Here is a 20,457-nt window from a genome sequence, read left to right as displayed (position 1 = left end):
ATTTGAAATCTTCAGTCAACAAAAATAAGCCTATTCATTTTGCACAATTTAGGGCCTGCTCTCCACTTCACAATTCTCAAATGGCTTGGGCTTAAACAAAGAGAATCCAAGGTTAGTTCTAACCAGAGGGGGTATTCAGCCGGTTCAGGAGAATTGGTAGCGGAGATTGTGGAGCTATGCCGTCCTATTTAGCCACGTTTTCGAGGCCGGCGGAAGGTGTGCAGGCGTGCAAAGTGAGCACACGTGCGGCGAACCGGTGGTAAAAATATGCGGAACCTACCTCTGATTCTAACCTAGTTTAGCCGACAGTGGGATCACACACTTCAAATCTTCTCATTATAAACCTACATCACGCATTACAGATTATAGAATGTGTATATAATGATCTAATGATAGATAAAACCTACATTATATACCGGATGCTAAAAGAGATCCCACAATGAGTTGGTTCACACAACCTAAGACAAAGGCTACCGCTAATAGTTCCTCTGTACTTTGGGATATAGAGCCGAGTTCCAATCCTATTCTGTGCTGGACCGTAATGTGTTGTACACCCAAACACAAAAAAATTAATCGTCGTTTACCAGAGGTGGGATTCAGCCGGTTCGTACTGGTTCACGAGAACCAGTAGCGGAAATCATGGGTTGGCCTGCCCCGGCTCTATGCCATCCTATTTAGGCACTTTTTTGAGGCCGGGTGCATGCGTGGAAGGAGTGTGCGCCAACAAAGCATATGCACGGAAGACCGGGCACATGCGTGGACGAATGTGCATGCTCACATTCGGTAGGGAAATTAACTGAATACCACACCTGGTGCTTACCTAATCACATTTCATCTAAACCCAGTTGGTTTTGGCTTAGCGGGTCGTTGGAAACTCAGCAGTGGTTGCAAACCATGGTTTACGGCATATAACATTTTCTGGAGGAACCAGGCTACTTAGCCATACTTCCCCGAAGAACGACGACACCAAAAAAATGCTGTTTCCGCTCCCAGCAAAAACCACAAGGGCCCTCCGAGCAAGTCATGTCAAACTGCTTTATTACATCTTAAATAACAGTACATTTTAATATAGGATCTATCTTGCATCCAGCTTTCTTGAAGTACACCGACTTTAAAATTAAATACAAAAAGTGAAGGAACCGGGGGGGTGTTGTGTGCAGAGGAAGCTCTACAGAGATTTATCTCAAGGGTGGGGGAGGGCGAGGGGAAGAGGAAAGAGGGTGATTTAAAAAAAAAAAATCCAAAAAAAATAAAAATAAAAAATCAAGATGCCAAATCCAGGCCTTCTTTTAAAAAATAAAATAAAATGCACGATTACAGCACATTTTGTACAGAATGTCGCAGGGGTGGAAAACGCAAGAGAGTGAAAAAGGAAGAGGATTTTTAACAAATCCCTGCTTAGAAAAGAAAAAAAAAAGGGGAAAGGAAAGGAGAGGAAGAAATCGAAGTTTTATCCAAACAATTTGCTGTCCAAATGCTCAACTTTCAAAAATGCAAAGCGAGGAAAAAGGGGCTTAACTGTCTTTCTCCTTTCTCTACCTCAAATTTGAATCTAAGTGATTGTTTAAACAGCTGGCTTTTTGCTTTCAAATTTAGGGTTTTTTTTTGGGGGGGGGGAAATAGAAGAAAGGAGTGGGGAGGGGGAAACGTTATTAAAAACGATACTTCCAGATGTGCAAAAAAAAAAAAAAGTCTGGAGACTTTTCATTCTTTCGGTTGAAATCCGTTTTTTAATGCACCCCCAGTAGCGGCGGTAAGGAAAATCAACAATGGTTTATAACTAGTTGCTTTTTTTCTTTGTTTTTAAAAAAAAAATAAAAGAAAAAGAAAAGATTAAAGGATGAGGTTAATTTCCCGAAAGAAAACACAAACAGAAGGACGTCTTAGTTTTATTATGCACTTCAGCGTTTCTACAGCATGCGATTCTAAGAGAAATCCAACCCCCCCCACCCCAAAATTGGCAAATCCCAAACGTGCCCCCTCCCCACCCCAACTTTTCCATCATCATCGTTTTTTAATTTAGAAAAACCTCCGATCGTGTTTTTCACTAAAAAATAAAAAAAAAATCATATTTGGATCTTGCTTCGGACCCAGCCAAAGGTTCGTTCCACTGGTGGGGTTTTATTTTTCCACCCCCCCCTTAGCCTTTTTTTCCCCCCTTAGCCTTGCTCCTGAAACCCCAACCCACCAAATCTGGTTGTTGATCGAAATTATGGGATAGTCTTCGGCATTAGTCAAACAAACTCAGCAGATAGGAAATGGAAAATTGGCGAGATTTTAGGGGGGACGGGGGGGGACAAAAAAGAAGGAACGTATTTTATTTTATTTTTTTGTTACCCATAGAAGTGAAAAGGTTTTTTTTTTTTAAACATTCAATACCATGTACAGAGTGTGCTTGCTTATTTTCTTAACATTATCATATATATGCAATATTTGTGCAACGATTTGTGACATTAAGACAGAATTTTTTTTTTAAAAAAAAAAGGAAAAAAAAAATAAAGAAAAAAAGAAAAAAAAAACCCAGGGAGTAAATTTACAGCATTTAAACAACCCCCAGAAACATCTGGGTTGGGAACTCCTTTCTCTTGGCTCGAAATTGGACCGTCAAAAGCAAATTGCATTTTTTTTAAAAAATAAAAATAAAAATAAAATTTTAAGAAAGGGAAAAAAGGACATGGAAACATGGACCAAAAAAAAAAGAGGAGATACCGATCTTGCTACGCACGTGACTTCTAAGTTTCAAAGATGAGATTAAAACGAAACCTTCCCACCATTAACCCATAAAGTCAGTATGATTTGCCTTTTTTGTTTGTTTGGTTGGTTTAAACTACAGTGAAACTTAAAACTTTTTTATCTTTTGCTTTTTCTGACAAGGTGTTTTGTTTTCCTTACTTATTTATCATATCGTTTACTTTGCTTTTAAGTTTTGCCCCAGGCATGCTTAACGACAAGCGTGTGATTTCTTTTTAAGGTTTTTTTTTCTTTTTTTTTTCTCTAGACAAACCCCCCCCAAAATAATAATAATGTAATTATAATAATAATTAATAATAACATGTGGTCCCCAATGGAATGCACAATTTTGATCTCTTTTGCTATTTACTGGTATAACCACTGTGGTGATTCCTCTTTGAGAATTGTGCTCTTCGGCGAGATGTGAAAAGAACTTTTGCCCTTTGGTGGTGGGGTAGGAAGGGGGGAGAGGGGGAGGGAGGGAGGGGGGGCAGGGAAGGGGATCCAAGTTAGTATATTGAGTTGGATACATTATTTTAAACTTTCAACCGTTGGGGGGGGGAAATTCTTCTGATCAGCGGGGAGTCCACAGACTGTCCTGCAAGAGAATACACGGAGAGAAAAAAACCATGGTTAGGGTCTGGAATCAAAGCCACTGGGAATTGTCTGTCTGTCTGTCTGTCTGTCTGTCTATCTTTATCCATCCATCTATCTCTATCATCTATCTATATTCCTGTCTGTCTGTCTGTCTGTCTGTCTGTCTGTCTGTCTGTCTGTCTGTCTGTCTATCTATCTATCTATCTGTATATATCTATCTATCTCTATCTATCCATCCATCCATCTGTCTATGTACAATATCTATCATCTCTCTCTTCTATCTACAATATCTATCTATTATCTATCTATCTATCTATCTATCTGTATATATCTATCTATCTCTATCTATCCATCCATCCATCTGTCTATGTACAATATCTATCATCTCTCTCTTCTATCTACAATATCTATCTATTATCTATCTATCTATCTATCTATCTATCTATCTATCTATCTATCTATCTATCTTTATCTATCCATCCATCCATCTCTATCATCTATCTATATTCCTATCTATATCTATCTATCTATCTATCTATCTATCTATCTATCTATCTATCTATATATATCTATCTATCTCTATCCATCCATCCATCTATGTACAATATCATCTCTCTCTTCTATCTACAATATCTATCTATCTATCTATCTATCTATCTATCTATCTATCTATCTATCTATCATCTATCTATCTATCTATCTATCTATCTATCTATCTATCTATCTATCTATCTATCTATCACAGGTAATCCTCAACTTGCAACCACACAATTGAGCCCAAAGTTTCCGTCGCTAAAGTGAGATGTTAAAGGAGCCGTGCTCCGTTTTACAATCTTTCTTTTGCTGCCGCGTTAAGTGAATCGTTGAAAATAGCTAAGTTAGTCACGCGCAGGGGTGGGCCACCGGGGGTTTCGCAAGGGTTCGGGAGAACCTCTAGCTAAGATTCTGTGCAGTTCAGAGAACCCCCCCCAAAATCCCACTCCTGGCTGGCCCCGCCCACTCTGCCCCGCCCCTCCCAGGAGTCCCCACGTGGCTCATTTTGTATGCCGGTAAGTGCAGGGCATGCGCGGAGGCTCGGGGAGGGCGAAAAACGGGCCTACCGGAAGTTTGGGAAGGCCAGAAATGAGCCCGTTTCCAGGCTCCAAAGGGCCTCCGGAGCCTGGGGAGGCCGTTTTCACCCTCCTGGAGGCTCGAGGAAAGCCTCCGGAGTCCGGGGAGGGCCCTCTTGTTAAGCCACATCTCCAGCTCAAGCACAGGAAAGACAGATGGACAGGCAGCTGCTTATATCCCGTTTAAGGACCTAGCATCCCTTAAACTGGAATGCCTTGTTCCTACCCTGATGGTCATTTGATACAATGGTGGTTTCCCTGCCCCTAGAAGTAAATCAGGCCAAGATTAGGCTTGACTCTGTTGCTGATTGGTCTCCCTCCCCAACCCCATAATTTCACTTGAAGTGAAGGTGGAAGCAGATTCCGACCCACATTTTCCTCGCTTTGGGGGAGGGGAGCATGGGAATGGGTACCTACAGGCTTCAGTTCCAGATCTTGAGGAAGCTATCCCACGATCCTGTTGCCACCGCCATGCCGTCGTCGGTCACGCCTAAGCAACTGACGCGATTATCGTGGCCAGCTAAGACGCCTGTGGGGGGAGAGAGAGAGAGGAGAGGAGAATGAAACACAATGCGTGAGGAGAGTTGCAATACAGTCGAGTAGCAAATATATACCACCCACAGTCATCTCATAAGTGTGTGTGTGTGTGTGTGAGAGAGAGAGAGAGAAAGCAGAAGGGGGGAGGGAAGGAAGGAAGAAAAGAATAAGAGGGAGGGAGGGCGATGAAGGAAGGAAAAAAGAGAGGGGGAGGAAGGAAAGAAGAGGGAGGGGGAAGGGATGGAGGGAGGAAGGAAGGAAGGAGAGAGAAAAAGCAAGAGAGAAGGAAGGACAGAGCAAGCAGGAAGGAAGGCAGGAAGGAAGGAAAGAAGAGGGAGGGGGAAGGGAGGGAGGGAGGAAGGAGAGAGAAAGCAAGAGAGAAGGAAGGACAGAGAAAGCAGGAAGGAAGGCAGGGAGGGAGGGGGAAGGGGGGAGGAAGGAAGGAAGGAGAGAGAAAGGACAGAGAAAGCTAGAAGGAAGGAAAGAAAAGGGAGGGGGAAGGGAGGAAGGAAGGAGCGAGAAAGCAAGAGAAAAGGAAGGAAGGAACGAAGGAAGGAAGGAAGGAAAAAATAATCATGAGTGGCTGAATTTGCTCATGGATTTGATATTCATTCATTCATTCCTTCCTTCCCCACTTCCTCCCTCATCCGCCATCGCTCTTCTCCCTCAGCCACTTTTGTCCCCACCCCCCCCCAAAAAAAAAAAAAGAGAGAGGGGGGGGCGAGCCTGACCTGCTCTGTCCGCTTTGAGCGTGTCCCACACGTTGCAGTTGAAGTCGTCGTAACCGGCTAGCAGGAGACGCCCGCTCTTGGAGAATGCTACGGAGGTGATGCCACAGATGATGTTGTCGTGGGAATAAACCATGAGCTCTTGGTCGGCACGGAGGTCGAAAAGCCGGCACGTGGCATCGTCGGAGCCAGTGGCGAAAGCGTTGCCATTGGGGAAGAACTGCGCAGGCGGGGAGAGAGAGAAGGGATTTAAACGATTTACGATGACGGGGATTGGTGGTCGTACGGTCCAGCCAGATGTGGTTCAGCCTGCCTGGATTTGGCATTTCTGTCCATCTATTGAGTCCTTCCCAAGGATCTGGGAGGGGCAGATGTGGCTGCTTAATAATATGAAAGCTTTTTTTTTTTTTTATAAAAGCATACTGTTTTTATGCTTTTAATATTTTATTTGTATGCCCTCTGTGAGGGACATGGTCAATTCCTCGATTAGATAGGTAGATAGGTAGATAGAGATGTCTATCTACATCTCTCTCGATAGACAGACAGACAGACAGACATGCATAGATAAATGATGTAGATTAGATTAGATTAACAAGAGTTGGACGGGACCTTGTAGGTCATCTAGTCCAACCCCTCACCTAGATAGATAAATAGTAGGTAGATAGGTAGATATTAAAGATAGATATGATAGACAGACAGACAGACAGACAGATAGGAAAGAAGGAAGGAAGGAAGGAGATGGATAGATAGGTGGAAATAGAAAGATAGATAGATAAGAAGGAAGGAAGGAGATAGATAGATAGATAGATAGATAGATAGATAGATAGATAGATAAGAAGGAAGGAAGGAAGGAGATGGATAGATAGATAGATAAGAAGGAAGGAAAGAAGGAGATGGATAGATAGATAGATAAGAAGGAAGAAAGGAGATGGATAGATAGATAAGAAGGAAGGAAGGAAGGAAGGAGATGGATAGATAGATAAGAAGGAAGGAAAGAAGATGGATGGATAGATAGATAGATAAGAAGGAAGGAAGATGGATGGATAGATAGATAGATAGATAGATAGATAGATAGATAGATAGATAGATAAGAAGGAAGGAAGGTGGATGGATAGATAGATAGATAAGAAGGAAGGAAAGAAGGAGATGGATGGATAGATAGATAAGAAGGAAGGAAGGAAGGAAGGAAGGAAGGAAGGAAGGAAGGAAGGAAGGAAGGAAGGAAGGAAGGAAGGAAGGAGATGGATAGATAGACAGACAGAAAGACTGACCGACCGATAGAAACAAGAGAGAAAGAGTAGAGACAGGTAGACCAATAGAGAGATATAGAATAGAGTTAGACCGATAGACAGACACACAATAGGAAGATTATATATACACGTCTGTATGTCTGTCTGTCTATCTATCGAGAGAGATGTAGATAGAAAGACAGATAGGGAGGAAGGGAGGGAGGGGGAGGGAATCTTGGCAATAGATCTACCCCCCTAGTAGGAAATCTCATCCCCATTCCCTCGAGGGACATCACAGCATTAGCGGTCCTGATGACGAGGCAGCCTGACCGCCTCCTCGCCCGTCGCCTTGCCTACGTACACAAATGGCATTGATGTCCGACTCGTGGCCGGTGAAAGTCTGCCTGCACATCCCTTCTCGGACATCCCACAGCTTGGCTGAGGCATCGCAGGCACCAGAGACAAAACACTTGGAATCCGGAGCGAGGGATAGGCTCATGACATCGCCGGTGTGGCCGGTAAACGTGGTAGTTTGCTGTCCGGTTTCTATGTCCCACAGGGCGCTGCGGTAGGTAAGGCGGGGAGAACAAAAAAAAAAAAACGCCACCATCATCCAACGACCGAGTTAAGTCTCCTAGCGAGTTTCTCCCCGCCCTAAAATCTCTGCTGGATTCCCACACACAGATCACATTTCTAAATTTGCTGGCGACTTCTCCCCTTTTCTCTGACTCACAGGCCTTAAAAAAAAAAAATCACCTTTATTTTCATTAAAAAAAAAAAAAAGCATATTTCTCCATGATCTGAAGTGGCTTAAAAGAGGGCCATCGCTCTGTCAGCTGCTTGGATGATACGGGACGATCCCAGCATTGAAAGCTTAAGTATTACCTTGGTGGTGCAGCAGACTAAAGTGCTGTTAAGTAGCACTTAGCTGCCAACTGCCTGCAATTACTGCGAGTTCGAATCTCACCAGGCTCAAGGTTGGAGCCTGGTAGTACAGTGGTCTAAAGCACCCTGTTATTAACACAGCTGCCTGCAATTTACTGCTGGTTCGAATCTCACCAGGCTCAAGGTTGACTCAGCCTTCCATCCTTTCTAAGGTAGGTAAATTGAGGACCCAGTTTGTGGGGGCAATAAGCTGACTTTGTATAAATATACAAAAGGATGAAGGCTATTGCTTAACACATTGTAAGCCGCCCTGAGTCTCCGGAGAAGGGCGGCATATAAATCAAATCAAATCAAAAAATATATATATTAATTATTAAATATTAACCTTAATGTGAACGTGGGTAAATATTTACAGGAGTATTCCATGACAATTGAGAATTTTTTTTCTGTTTAAACTTTTCTTCCTTTGATGAGTTAGCTTAATGGAAGTTTGTACTTTCTCCAGGCGAAAATTGATACTTTAAAACTCTATATGTATTATATTACTCTCTGCAATTCTATCCATATTATTATATTTTTTTTCTGTATTTTTTAATAATTTTCAATTAAAAAAAAATTTAAAAAAAAAAAGGTTGACTCAGCCTTCCATCCTTCTGAGGTAGGTAAAATGAGGACCTGGATTGTGGGGGCAATAAGCTGACCTTGTATTAAAAAAAAGAGCACCGCTGGGGGGGGGGAAAGCCCTACTAAGCAGGTATATACAAAAGTATGAAGGCTATTGCTTAACGCATTGTAAGCCGCCCTGAGTCTCCGGAGAAGGGGCGGCATATAAACCGAACCAATAAATAAAATAAATAAATAAATAAATATTACGATTTACAGTAGTGGCCAAAATTGTGGAAACCTTTTGGGAACAGTTGTATTTTTGAGGTATGACGGCTAATAACACAACTTTTTTTTTTTTTTTTTGAGTTTCAAGATAATCCTATTCCACTGCTGGAATAGCCCAAGATCCAGGGGTGAAATGCTCCCGGTTCGGACCGGATCACCCGATCCGGTAGCGATGACGGCGAGTGGTTCGGAGAACCGGTAGCAAAAATCCCTGCCTCGCCCCCATGCCCAGCTGAGCCGCGCAATCATCAGAGGCTTTTTTTTTTTTTTTTTTTACTTTTAAAAGCATTTTTTCTACAACCTCTTTGGGCTGAAGAGGTTGTAAAATAAATGCTTTTAAAAGGCTCTGACGATCCCAGCTGAGTTGCCTGATCTTGCCTGATCCTGATTTCGGGGTACTAAAAATAAACTCCTGCTTGAACATTTGTGCTCGGAGAAAACAGCTTCCTCCTTCTATTTTTTTTTAAAAATGTTTCTGCAGGATTTAAAGACTGGCAGGGGAGAGATCAAGATTTCGACCCAATGTTCAATGTTTTGTTTGTTTTTTGTTTTTGAGCGCGCAAAGCTACAACGGGTCATGTTACCCGAGTTCGGATCTTACCAAGTGGTATCTCCAGAGCTGGTCACAATCTGATTATCATCCACAAACCGGCAACAGGACAAATAGCCTGCAAAAAAAGAGAAAGCGAGAGATGTTGTCAGGCAAACCTTCGAGGCGGTCCAAGAAAAGGGAGCTGGAATCATGAGGACTAGCGCCACCTTTGCTGTAGGGGTGGGTGGGTTACACCAACAGCATCTTGAAAGTCTGAAAGCATGACGCAGCCTCTCCCTTGCCTTTACAGGTAAGTTCTTGATTGGACTGCCATTTTGTCAGAAATGGTGTAGCATCTCCAGGGTCACGATTAAAATCCAGACAATTGACTTGCATTTATGACAGTTGCAGTGTCCTCGCGACCTTCTGACAAGCAACGGGGAAGCCAGATTCACTTAACAACCGTGTGGTGGCCCAAGTGCACTGCCAGCAAAAACCGGGCTTACGAGCTCCGTTTTCGGCTGCGACGGTCTCCTGCAACCCCTCTGCCAGCGAAAACAGAGCTGGGGTGGGGAGGGGAACATGCACCAGTCCTTCGCTATTTCCAGGGCAGACCCCCGGGATAGATCTAAGCACCCCACAGGTAGGATCCAGCCCCCTGCTCTTATCTGACAGCTGCCCTGGCTGCAGCTCTTCCTCCTTCGGTCTCCCCAAGGTTATTCTCACAACCCATAATAGAAAAATATGTTTCAGTTCATTGCAGGGAACTTCCACGTCCCGTATCTTTGGGTTCATTGCCGGCCCACCCGTCCCATTTCAACGGTGAGAAACTGAGGAGGGACGCATTGACGCCGGACTATCCCAGGACAGGACCTGATCCAGTGAGGTATCCCAGGATAACTTCAAAATAAACCAAAAGGCCAGAGGAAAAAACGGTTCCAGCCCTTCGCCGTGAATATTTTTTTTTCCCCTCCTAGCTTTCGACTCAAAGGCTTATTCAGAAAATGTTCCCATCTTGTCCTGTAAACCTGGCCGGATTTATAAATAGCTCTTTATTGCGGTCGTATAACCTCAGTTCCCCCCACTCCCACCCTCCCCGGCGAGTGTTCTCAGAGAGCTGCTTTTCGTCTCCATCCAAAAAGCCGGCAAGCCGAGCGAAGTCAGCGGGACGCAGAGCTTTGCTGGGGGGGGGGGGTGTCTCTTTTAAGAACCGCCAAAGGTTTTCCGGAGCCAAGCTGGCAAGTGGGAGGAAGAGTCCCTGAGCTGAGTCGCGCCTTCAAGTCTTAAATTTTTTATTTTATTATTTTTTTTTTGCAAACAGAAAGAGCAGAGTAAAATAAGGGCTGCTGGATGTCCCGGTGAATAAGGGGGGCTCGTTTGCTTTGGAGAGGATTCGTGTTACCTGACAATTCCATATTTTAAGAAGCTCCGTAGAACAAGAGGTGGGTTATGGGTGGGTTATCTCTAGGGACCAGCGCCCCAAGGCCATATAGGAAAGATGCACAATTCTGGGCTGTGCTAGGATATATTAAAACAAGCCTAATGTTTGGTCAGGCAGCCATCTTTATTCGTTGAATTACACCTTGCTTTTCCTCTACCGTGTTTCCCCAAAAATAAGACCGGGTCTTATATTAATTTTTTGCTCCGAGAGATGCATTAGGGCTTATTTTCTGGTTAAGAAAATAAGGAGGAAATACGATACTAAATGCATCCATCTGGCTGACAATCTTAACTGGGGCTTATTTTTTGGGGGGTAGGGCTTATATTACGAGCATCCTGAAAAATCATGCTAGGACTTATTTTCTGGTTGGGTCTTATTTTCGGGAAAACAGGATATCCTGTACTCTAGGCCACTGTTGAGGAGCGCTGACGAAACACAAACAAAAACAGCGCAAGGTTGGCTTAAGCTCATCCAGAAAACTGGATCCCTCAGATAACAGGATAAAGTCTTCCTGTTAATCCGCAAGAAGGCAACAACAGCTCTACAGGGTTTCTTTGCCAAATACTTTTTTCACTCTCAAGGTGTGTTACATCACTTGTCTTCACACCTGTTATTTCTCTGCAAGAATAACAAACGTTCCCAAAGGAATCCGTCACAAACCAGAACCACACACACACACACACAAAAGGAGACACTGGTTGTCCTTTTGATCCTGAAAACCTTTTAAAATCTGACGCCCACGACCGAGATTCATATCCCATCCGCTTATCCTCTTAAAAAGCGTTCATCCTTTTTATTAGCGCTCTGAACTTCGCCATGCCGAATTTGGTTTAATGGCCTGCGTGCAAGTGGACAGATGCCGATTTGGAGATATTCCCAATAACCTCCCTGGGGAGGTAGAATTTCTCGGGATAATCGTGCTAAGTCTATTATGACAAAAGTGAGATTATCATCTTTTTAATGGCACCCGGGGGCGGGCAGAGGGAAGAAACCCAGCTGTTTGGCATATTGAACAGCCTAATCTCTTGGGACAGATGTAGTCAGTTCTCTATCTCTTCCTCTATGATTGGGGATGGGAAAGTACCACCCAACCACTAAGTCAGTGGCCCCCACAAGCTTTTGAGCCTGAGAGACCAGTTCCATGGAGAGAGATTTTTTCACCGACTGGAGGGACGGTGGTTTCGCGTGCTGCCTGCATCCCGCCGATGGGGCTTCCCTTGTTTGCGCGGACTGGTTGCTGGCATGCCGCAGACCGGGGTTTGGGAACCCCTGCACTAAGTAATACCTTGCAGAACCAGCCCCCACCGCCAGAGAGCCTTCATATCATCTTCTTTTGACGACTCCATAATCCCTTGCGGGGTAGAGTCTGGGCAACTGAATGAAGCTGAGTGTCTACACATAATTCCTCAGAATCGATCTGCTTTCCAATAAAAAAATTGTTGAAAAATTGTTCTAAAGGTATCACAAGTCCAGGAGGCCGCCGACACCGATCTAACAAGCGAGGAATCCAACTGGAACTAAAATCATCATCTTCTTTTAACCATAATCCCTTGCGTCGGGGTGGAGTCTGGGCAACTGAATGGAGCTGAGTGTTTACTGGCCGGATGCCCTTCCTGTTGTCAATGCGGAGTTTTGTTCAGGAGATATATTCTCATTGTGTCCAGAGAGAGAAATATCTGCCTCTACCTAGGATCAAACTCACAGCCTCCTGATTGTGAGGCAAGAGCTCCATCTCTAGGCCACCGCAACCACTCACCTAGAGATCCTTCATATATCCTAGCCAAACTCCCTGCCTCTATGTTACATTCAATCTGGAGAAGTGAAGTTCATACAACCACAGAACATGGAGGCAGTCAATTTAGCCTCCTTTTTAAAAAGCTTGCGATTCATAGATTGAAATTCCCAACATCCCAAGAGGGCTGGGGACTCTGGGAGTCGGAGTCCACATATCTGGGAAAAGCAGAACACTGAACTGAGCATCTTACCTGTTCCAGGAATTACCTAACCTGCTGTAAGGCGAGCCTTCCCTTGAGTTGCACAAAAATTACCCAGAATTTGGGACATATTCTGAAGCCAACAAACAAGGTGACTTTTACAAGGATGTAGCATCACCCAGGGGTCAAATGAACTGAGTCTGGATGGGAGATGGACGTACCTGTGTGGCCGGCCAGCTCACGGCTTACTCGGACGTTGCCTTCACGTGTTTTCAAGTTGTAAATGGAACAAATGTTATCGAGACCACCGCAGGCCACGTAGTTTCCGGAAGGGGCGTATGCGCAGGTCATGACCCAAGAGGAACGCAGTGGGATGGCATGGACCTAGCAAAAATACGGAAAAATAAAAAATGGGATAATTTAGTGAAACAAAATAGGCTTCCGTGAGCAGGTAGATGTTTCGCTGGCAGTTAAGTGGCAGGGGTGTGAATTTCCTGGCAAATTGGAGGAGGGTCCTGTTTTATCAATAAATCATCCTGAAAGAAGGCTAAAGTTGTTCAGACTTTGACACACAAGAAATGGAACCCAGAAAACGAATTGTGGCTTTCTAAAAAGCTGATCTGGCATCGCGTTGCTGCCTTTTAAGCGGTTAATTTTTATTTGGCAGCCATTTAGGGAAAAGGCCTCTTAATCAACCCATGGAAGAGAAGTTGCCTTCGGATGTTGTGGGGAGAGCTTCATCGTTGGAAGCTTTCAAGAAGAGACTGGACTGCCATCTGTCAGAAATGGTGTAGCGGGGTTGGACTAGATGACCTACAAGGAACCCTTCCAACTCTTGTTATTCTGTATCCGAGTTTTGCTAGCACTGAATTGTTTGCAAATGGGCTGCTTGCCTCCTCTTGTTTTTCCCCACCACGGCCCTTTGAGGTAGGTTGGACGGAGAGACACTGAGTGATTTGAACTCCCCGAAGGAGCTTTTACGGCTAAGGGAGGGGAGACACGAGAACCTGGGTTTCCCTGCTCTTAATCTTCACTACTTTAAGTACTATACATGCTGGTTCCCTCTAAGTTTACAAGTGTTGCAATGAATTTTGGGAGAAAATACACTGGAATCGAGAAAATGGAAACTTCTGATAAGATAGCTCTGTTGGGTACTTTAGAGAACTTTGAGAAAACAATGATAGGGGAAATGTTTACAAGGTTAAGTAGCTCTTTGCAAACTGTTAGTAATTTCCATTTCCTGCTGGAATTCCCTGTTTTTCACCCAGCTAGTAGCTCTTAAATGTAATATGTATCTACTGCCAGCAGCAGAGGCTAAACCTGTGTGCGGCTTCAAGAAATAATTACTTTTGGCCTGCAACTTAAAGGAGTAAATGGGCGTGTATCTTAACTCTTCACTAGGGCTACAGCAGACATAAAAAGAACACTGGCTTTAGGGAACAAAGTTGTGTTGAAGTCTGAATGGCTTTGCTGCAATTCAACAACCAGCCAGAACATTTGATTCGTCTCTCACCTTGTTTGTGGTGTAGCTGTCCCAAATGATCAGTTTTCCATCTTGTGATGCACTAACCAGAAGCCTAGAAGAGCAGAGAAGGGAGAATAAATTGATTTTTTTTTTTTTTGGGCTATTCATACAGTGAACTGGGCCAGGCTGGCCTCAATCAATTGACTGAATCTTTCACAAGAGTTTCCCAGTAAATCACGTCGCCTTAGCTTTAACCCAGGAACTGTGTCAATGGCTTCGGCGCTGTTTAAACCCTGGAAGCTTGGAGTGCAGCCATTTGTGCGTTATCTTCGTTAAATGGCCGTTTAACCATCCATGGGAAACACTCGTATGGTTAAGTCCCCGAATCGTGACCGCAATTGAAACCAAAACTTCCACTGCTAAGCAGAGCGGCTGCTAAGCGAGGCATGCCCAATTTTACATCTTTTCTTTTTGTTGCCGTGGACATTAAAAGTGAATCTCAATGGTCGTTGAATAAAGAGCACGGCCGTTATGCAAATCCACCTTCCTTCCCCCCCCCCCCCCCCAATATTGATTTTGCTGGTTGGAAGCTGGAAGGGGAGGTCGCGAGCGGCAATCATGCGACCTTGTGAGGCGGCAACCATTGTAAATCCATGCCTGAATTTTGATCATGTGACTGCAGAGACATTAGAATCAGTGGTATTCAGCCGGTTCGGGCAAACCGGCTGCGGAGATATTTTCAAAGCCGGGCACATGTGCAGAAGGCGCGCGAGTGAGCAAAGCGCACGCGCAGGCCAGGGGCCAGCTTGTTCTGTGTTTGAATGCCATTGTGACACAGTTCATAAACATCAGTTAATAAAAAAAAAAGAGGAACACGGGTTATTTGACTTGAAGAAACAAAAATCGAGTCATTAGTAAAGATTCTTTTCCTTGGATTAAAAACAGCCCTTCCGATACAGCTTTGGTCAATTCCAAAAACAGGGGGGGGGAAGGGGGCTGCCGTCTTTTTGAAAAACAAGCCCAGTTCTCTGTCAACAAAGAAGAATAAATGTTAACTTTTACTTGTCAGCATCGCTTAATGTTTCCCCGTTCTGGAGCAGGAAAAGTACAATTGTAAAACTTTATTAATGACGGCGGTGGCTTTGTTTAAATAAATCTTTCCTCGCTGTGTGTGTTTGTGTTTCGGAGTTTTGCTCAACTCCAGGCCCAAAAAAAAAAAAAAAAAAAAAAATGAACTGGCCTGAAGCTCGTATCAAAAATCCCACCTGTTGTGGCCCATCAGTGGCCTGTGCGGATTGTAGCTGATTCCGACAACGAGGAGGCTGGTGTGGTGCAGCGCCAGCAGCCTGTGCAGCTGGCGCTCGAGTTGGACAGTGAGGAGGCTGGAGAAGATGTGGTGCCAGAGGCGGGGATTCAGCCAGGGCCTTCAGAACCTCCAGAAGCTCCTTTAAGTGAAGAGGAGGAGCCTCTTCTCGATGCACGGGCGCGCAGAGCTGCCAAAAGGCAGGAGTGGCTCCTCAGGAGAAGGTCTCCTCGAGAGTAAGGCTTGGGGCTAATTGGCCACTCCCTTAGTCTATTTAAGGAGGAACACTGATTGCAGCAAGCTGTAGGGAACAACTTTAGTTCACTCTCCTTTGTGTCTGGATTCTCTGCAAAATTGCTTCTGGGCTTTCTGCTTATCTTAGAATTCTGGTAGGCTGTTATGACAGTTTATTAACAGCCTGTGGTCGATAGAGACTGAGTTATTTGAGTAAAATAAGCTTTGTATAGAGTTTGTGTGTGTGCTGCGTTCTTTGGGGTCCGTAGCTGGGACAGAACACCACCACTATGGTCGAAGTGACGTACAGCCGCTTGTTTAGGGACCGTTCTTGACTTACAACCACTTGTTTAGGGACCGTTCAAAGTTCCAAAAGTACTGAAAATAGTGACTCGCGGTTGGTCCTCAGCTAACAACCATTCCTGCAGTCCCATCCTCAAAATTCAGGTGCTAATGGCCACCAGTATGTATTCGTCATGGCTGCTTTGTCCCAGGGGTTGTGTGATCACCGTTTGCCACATTTCCCAGCCGGTTTCCGACAAGCACACTGAATGGGGGAAGTCAGATTCCCTTAACGACCGCATGATCCACTGAACGACTGCACTGAAATGCTTAATTGGTTGGAGGGTTTCCTGCCTAAGCAGGGGGTTGGACTAGAAGACCTCCAAGGTCCCTTCCAACTCTGTTTTCTCTGTTCTTAATGACCGTGGCCAAAAAAGATTGCAAAATTGGGGGCGACTCACTTAACAACTGCTTTGCTTAGCAATGGACATCCTGGGCCCAATTACGATCGTAGGTAGAGGACTCGTCATAAATTGAGGAAAAATAGCTGGGGCGAAGCAGGAGAGGCTCATTATTGGTCATCTGTTGTGTTGCACAAAGCAGTAGCGCAACCAGGAGCTGCTCAGGCTCACCGATTTCCTCCCATCTCCCTTTTTTTTGGGGGGGGGGGGGTAAATCCTTCCCTCTTCTCATGAGAAGGGAGGAATCCTTAGTATCCAACCTTGCGTTGGGGGACAACCTGTCCAACCCAGGTAACTTACCTGGAATCGGTTCCCCAGTGCATTGCATAAATTTTGGCCAAGTGTCCTCGCAGTGTTCGTCTAGTGCGCATCTGAATACGACCCACAGGATCAATGTTGGCTGTGATCTGAAACAGAAGAAGAATTGCACATCATCTGTCAAACAACAGCTACTACCCAAAGGGGGTTGTGTGTGTGTGTGTGTGTGTGTGTGTGAGAGAGAGAGAGAGAGAGAGAGAGAGAGAGAGAGAGAGAGAGAGGGAGGGAGGGAGGGAGAGAGAGAGAGAGAGAGAGAGGGGCAGAGAGGGGAGGGAGGCAGAGAGAGAAAGAGGGGGAGAAAAAGAGAGATGAAGGAGGGAGAATGAGAGAGACGGAGAGAAAGAGACAAAGGAGGGAGACAGGAAGGAAGGAAGGAAGGAAGGAAGGAAGGAAGGAAGGAAGGAAGGAGAGACAAAGGGAGAAAGGGGGGAGAAAGAGAGAGATGAAGGAAGGAGGGAGACAGAGAGAGAGGGAAGGAAAAGAGAGAGCGAGGGAGAGGGGGAGAAAGATAGATGAAGGAAGGAGGGAGAGAGAAAGAGAGAGATGGAGGAAGGCAGGAGAGAGAGGAGAGGGAAAGAGAAAGAGAAAAAGAAAAAGAGGGAGGGAGGGAGGGAAGGAAGGAAGGAGGGAAAGAAAAAGAGAGAGGGGGTGGAGGGAGGCAGGGAGAAAAAGAGGGGGGAAAAGTGAGATGAAGGAGGGAGAAGGAGAGAGACAGGAAGACAAAGAGAGGGAGGGAGGGACAGAAAGAGAGAGATGAAGGAAGGAGGGAGAGAGAGAGGGAAGGAAGAAGGGAGGGAGAGAGAAAGAGAGAGAGGGAGGGAGGGAGATGAAGGAAGGAGGGAGAGAGAGAATAGAACAGAACAGAATTCTTTATTGGCCAAGTGTGATTGGACACACAAGGAATTTGTCTTTGCTGCATACGCTCTCAGTGTACATAAAAGAAAAGATACGTTCATCAAGAATCATGGAGAGGGAGAGAGAAACAGAAAGAGAGAAGGAGGGAAAGATAAAGGGAGGGAGGAGAGGAGAGAGGGAGAGAAAGAGAGAGAGAATATACACTGTAGCAGAGGTATCCAACCTTGGCAACTATAAGACCTGTGGACTTCAACTCCCAGAATTCCCCAAGAGAATTCTGGGAGTTGAAGTCCACAAATCTTAAGAGTGGGCGAGGTTGGGCACCCCTGCCCTAGAGGATGAGGTAAGAGGAAATGCCTGCCAGGGTCTTATTATTGCAAAGTACTAAAGGGCCCAGGGGAATTCGTTCAAAACCTGAAGGTGTCACCAAAAAAAAACAAAAACAAAAAAACAACCCAACCTCTCAAATGGCAGCACCCTAAGAGGAAACCTGATCAGGGCCACTTAAGCCATCATTAAGAAAATAAAACGAGGGGCTTTTTGGGGGTGGGAGCCAGGGTCATGTGATCAAAATCCAGCTGCTCAGCAACTGGCATGTACTTATGACGGTTGCAAGGTCCCAGGGGTCACGTGAGATCGCCTTTGGCGGCCGTCCAACCAGCAAAATCAATGGGGAAAGTCAGATTTTACTTAACTGTGTTACTAGCTACACAACCGTGTAGTGGTTCACTTAACAACGGTGGCGGGGGGGGGAAAAAGTTCGCAAAACTCCACCTAAACAAACGTTTTGTTGAGGAAAGAATAGGGATAGGGATAGGGTAGAATGCAGGATAGGATAGGATAGAATATAGAATATAGAATATAGAATAGAATGGAATGGAATGGAATGGAATGGAATGGAATGGAATGGAATGGAATGGAATGGAATGGAATGCAAAATAGGATAGGATAGGATAGGATAGGATAGGATAGGATAGGATAGGATAGGATAGGATAGGATAGGATAGGATAGGATAGGAAGTTGGAAGGGACCTATGGAGGTCTTCTAATCCAACCCCCTGCTTAGGCAGGAAACCCTACACCACCTCAGAAATGTTGGGCTCAATTGTAGTTGTAAGTCAATGAGCACCTGTATGCCATATTTAAGGGACACAAAACACTTCAATTAAATTTCTCTCTCCCTCTGTCTCTCTCTCTCTCTCTCTCTCTCTCTCTCTCACACACACACACACACACACACACACACACAGCGCAATTACCTGGGCCAAGGTAGCGTCAGCACAGGCTTTCCTAGCATCCTGCAAGAAAAGAAGAAAAGAATGTGTGAATGCTCGCAGAGGAAAAACAGTCAAACAAACAAGAAAGAAAAAAAACCACCGCATTTTTTTTCTCCTGCTTCTGTTTTAAAACGACCGTTCGCCGTCCCAGGGCTGCGTCCCGATAGGGAAAGTGCAGACATAAATACCTTGGGAGGAGGGAAGCCCTTCTCTATTTATCGGAAGCTTATAATCTGCTAAGAATTTAGAAAGCCTGTTAGAGCCAGCATCTCCCTCAATCAAATGGCAAAAAAAGAAAAAGAAAGAAAGAAAGAAAGAAAAAGGGGGTGATGAGGATGAAGGGGGAAGGACGGGTGCAAAAAGGTTTCAGACATGCTAAACCGGATAATCTCTTTATGAAACCCCTTTCCGTTGGGCATTGCAAGCGGCATCAATTCTGCACTGTGCCCGCGTTGGTCTAAATGTTAAAACAGCCACTCCAAATTTAATCCGGTGACTCGTGATTAGGAGGGAATTCCATCATGAGATTTCAATCCGGCGGGGATAGATTTAAAACACAATTATGCTGCTCGGCCGGCTGGAAGATTAGGCCCGTTTTTCGCCCTTCCCAGGCTCCAGAAGCTTTCTTGGAGCCTGGGGAGGGCAAAAACAGCCTCCCCCCCCACCCCCCCTCCCCCCGAGGCCCTCTGGAGGCAGGAAATGGCCCGTTTCCCAACTTCTGTTGGGCCCTGAAAGGTCAAAAATCAGTTGGCCGGCACGCACATGCGCACTGGAGCTAAGCTAGGGCAACGCTCGTGTGCCCACCCATATGGCTCCGCGTGACCTGTGGCACGCGTGCCATAGGTTCACCATCACGGCCTTAGGCATTTTAAGACGTGTGGACTTCAACTCCCAGAATACCACAGCCAGCATGGAGGTTGAAGTCCACACATCTTAAAATGCCTAAGGTGGGGAAACACTGCTTGAGAAAGAGGAGATCTGAGCTCCAGAAAGAATTTCACCAAAAGCTTCTGCTGGATTTTGATCTGCATATAGAAAAGAATAGAATAACAGAGTTGGAAGGGACCCCGGAGGTCTTCTAGTCCAACCCCCTGAAATGGTAGAGGCAGGAAACCCTATACCTGTGATGGCGAACGTGTGGCATGCAGAGCCATATTGGTTGGCACATGAGCTCAGCTCCAGCGCACACGTGGGTGCCAGCCAGCTGATTTTCGGATCTTTTGGGCCCACCGGAAGTTGGGAAACAGGCCATATCGAGCCTCCAGAGGGCCTCGGGGGAGCTAGGGAAGGCTGTTTGTGCCCTCCCCAGACTCCTAGAAAGGCTATGGAGCCTGGGGAGAATGAAAAATGGGCCTACTGGGCCCACCGTGCCATCGTGTGCCAAAAGCAGGGAGAGCACGGGGGAGGGGGGGCACATAGAATTATGAGTGTGGGTACACCCACGACCCCTCACTTTTGGCACGCGATGGCAAAAAGGTTAGCCATCACTGCCTTATACCATTTCATTTTCTTTTTTTCTTTTTTTTACATTTTTTAATTTCCTTTTAATACAAACATTTCATCTTTCCTTAAAGTCTGTCATTAAAGGGTGACTCATTCAGTGTGTCGTCTGGGTACAAATTTTTTGTGCAATAACCATTAAAATTTAG

The 20,457-nt window shown here is 45.2% G+C and overlaps 1 protein-coding gene across 1 annotated transcript in view; it reads right to left on the bottom strand.

The window, feature by feature from the left end:
• Nucleotides 1-1,981: 1,981 nt before the first annotated feature.
• Nucleotides 1,982-20,457, bottom strand: part of GNB1 (G protein subunit beta 1) — a 54,271-nt gene continuing 35,795 nt past the window's right edge. The window contains exons 3-11 of the mRNA XM_070956330.1: nucleotides 18,791-18,829; nucleotides 16,659-16,765; nucleotides 14,127-14,190; nucleotides 12,835-12,997; nucleotides 9,308-9,374; nucleotides 7,292-7,493; nucleotides 5,705-5,921; nucleotides 4,854-4,965; nucleotides 1,982-3,328 (exon numbers count right to left, since the gene is read on the bottom strand). Of these exons, the coding sequence (XP_070812431.1) occupies nucleotides 4,859-4,965; nucleotides 5,705-5,921; nucleotides 7,292-7,493; nucleotides 9,308-9,374; nucleotides 12,835-12,997; nucleotides 14,127-14,190; nucleotides 16,659-16,765; nucleotides 18,791-18,829 (966 nt within the window). The 3' untranslated portion in view covers nucleotides 1,982-3,328; nucleotides 4,854-4,858. The remainder of the gene's footprint in view (nucleotides 3,329-4,853; nucleotides 4,966-5,704; nucleotides 5,922-7,291; nucleotides 7,494-9,307; nucleotides 9,375-12,834; nucleotides 12,998-14,126; nucleotides 14,191-16,658; nucleotides 16,766-18,790; nucleotides 18,830-20,457) is intronic.

Source organism: Pituophis catenifer, unplaced genomic scaffold (genome assembly GCF_029215685.1).
Source record: "Pituophis catenifer annectens isolate HBS135680 unplaced genomic scaffold, rPitCat1.0.hap2 SCAF_18, whole genome shotgun sequence".
Lineage (NCBI taxonomy): Eukaryota > Metazoa > Chordata > Lepidosauria > Squamata > Colubridae > Pituophis > Pituophis catenifer.
This window is presented reverse-complemented; position numbering and strand designations above follow the sequence as displayed.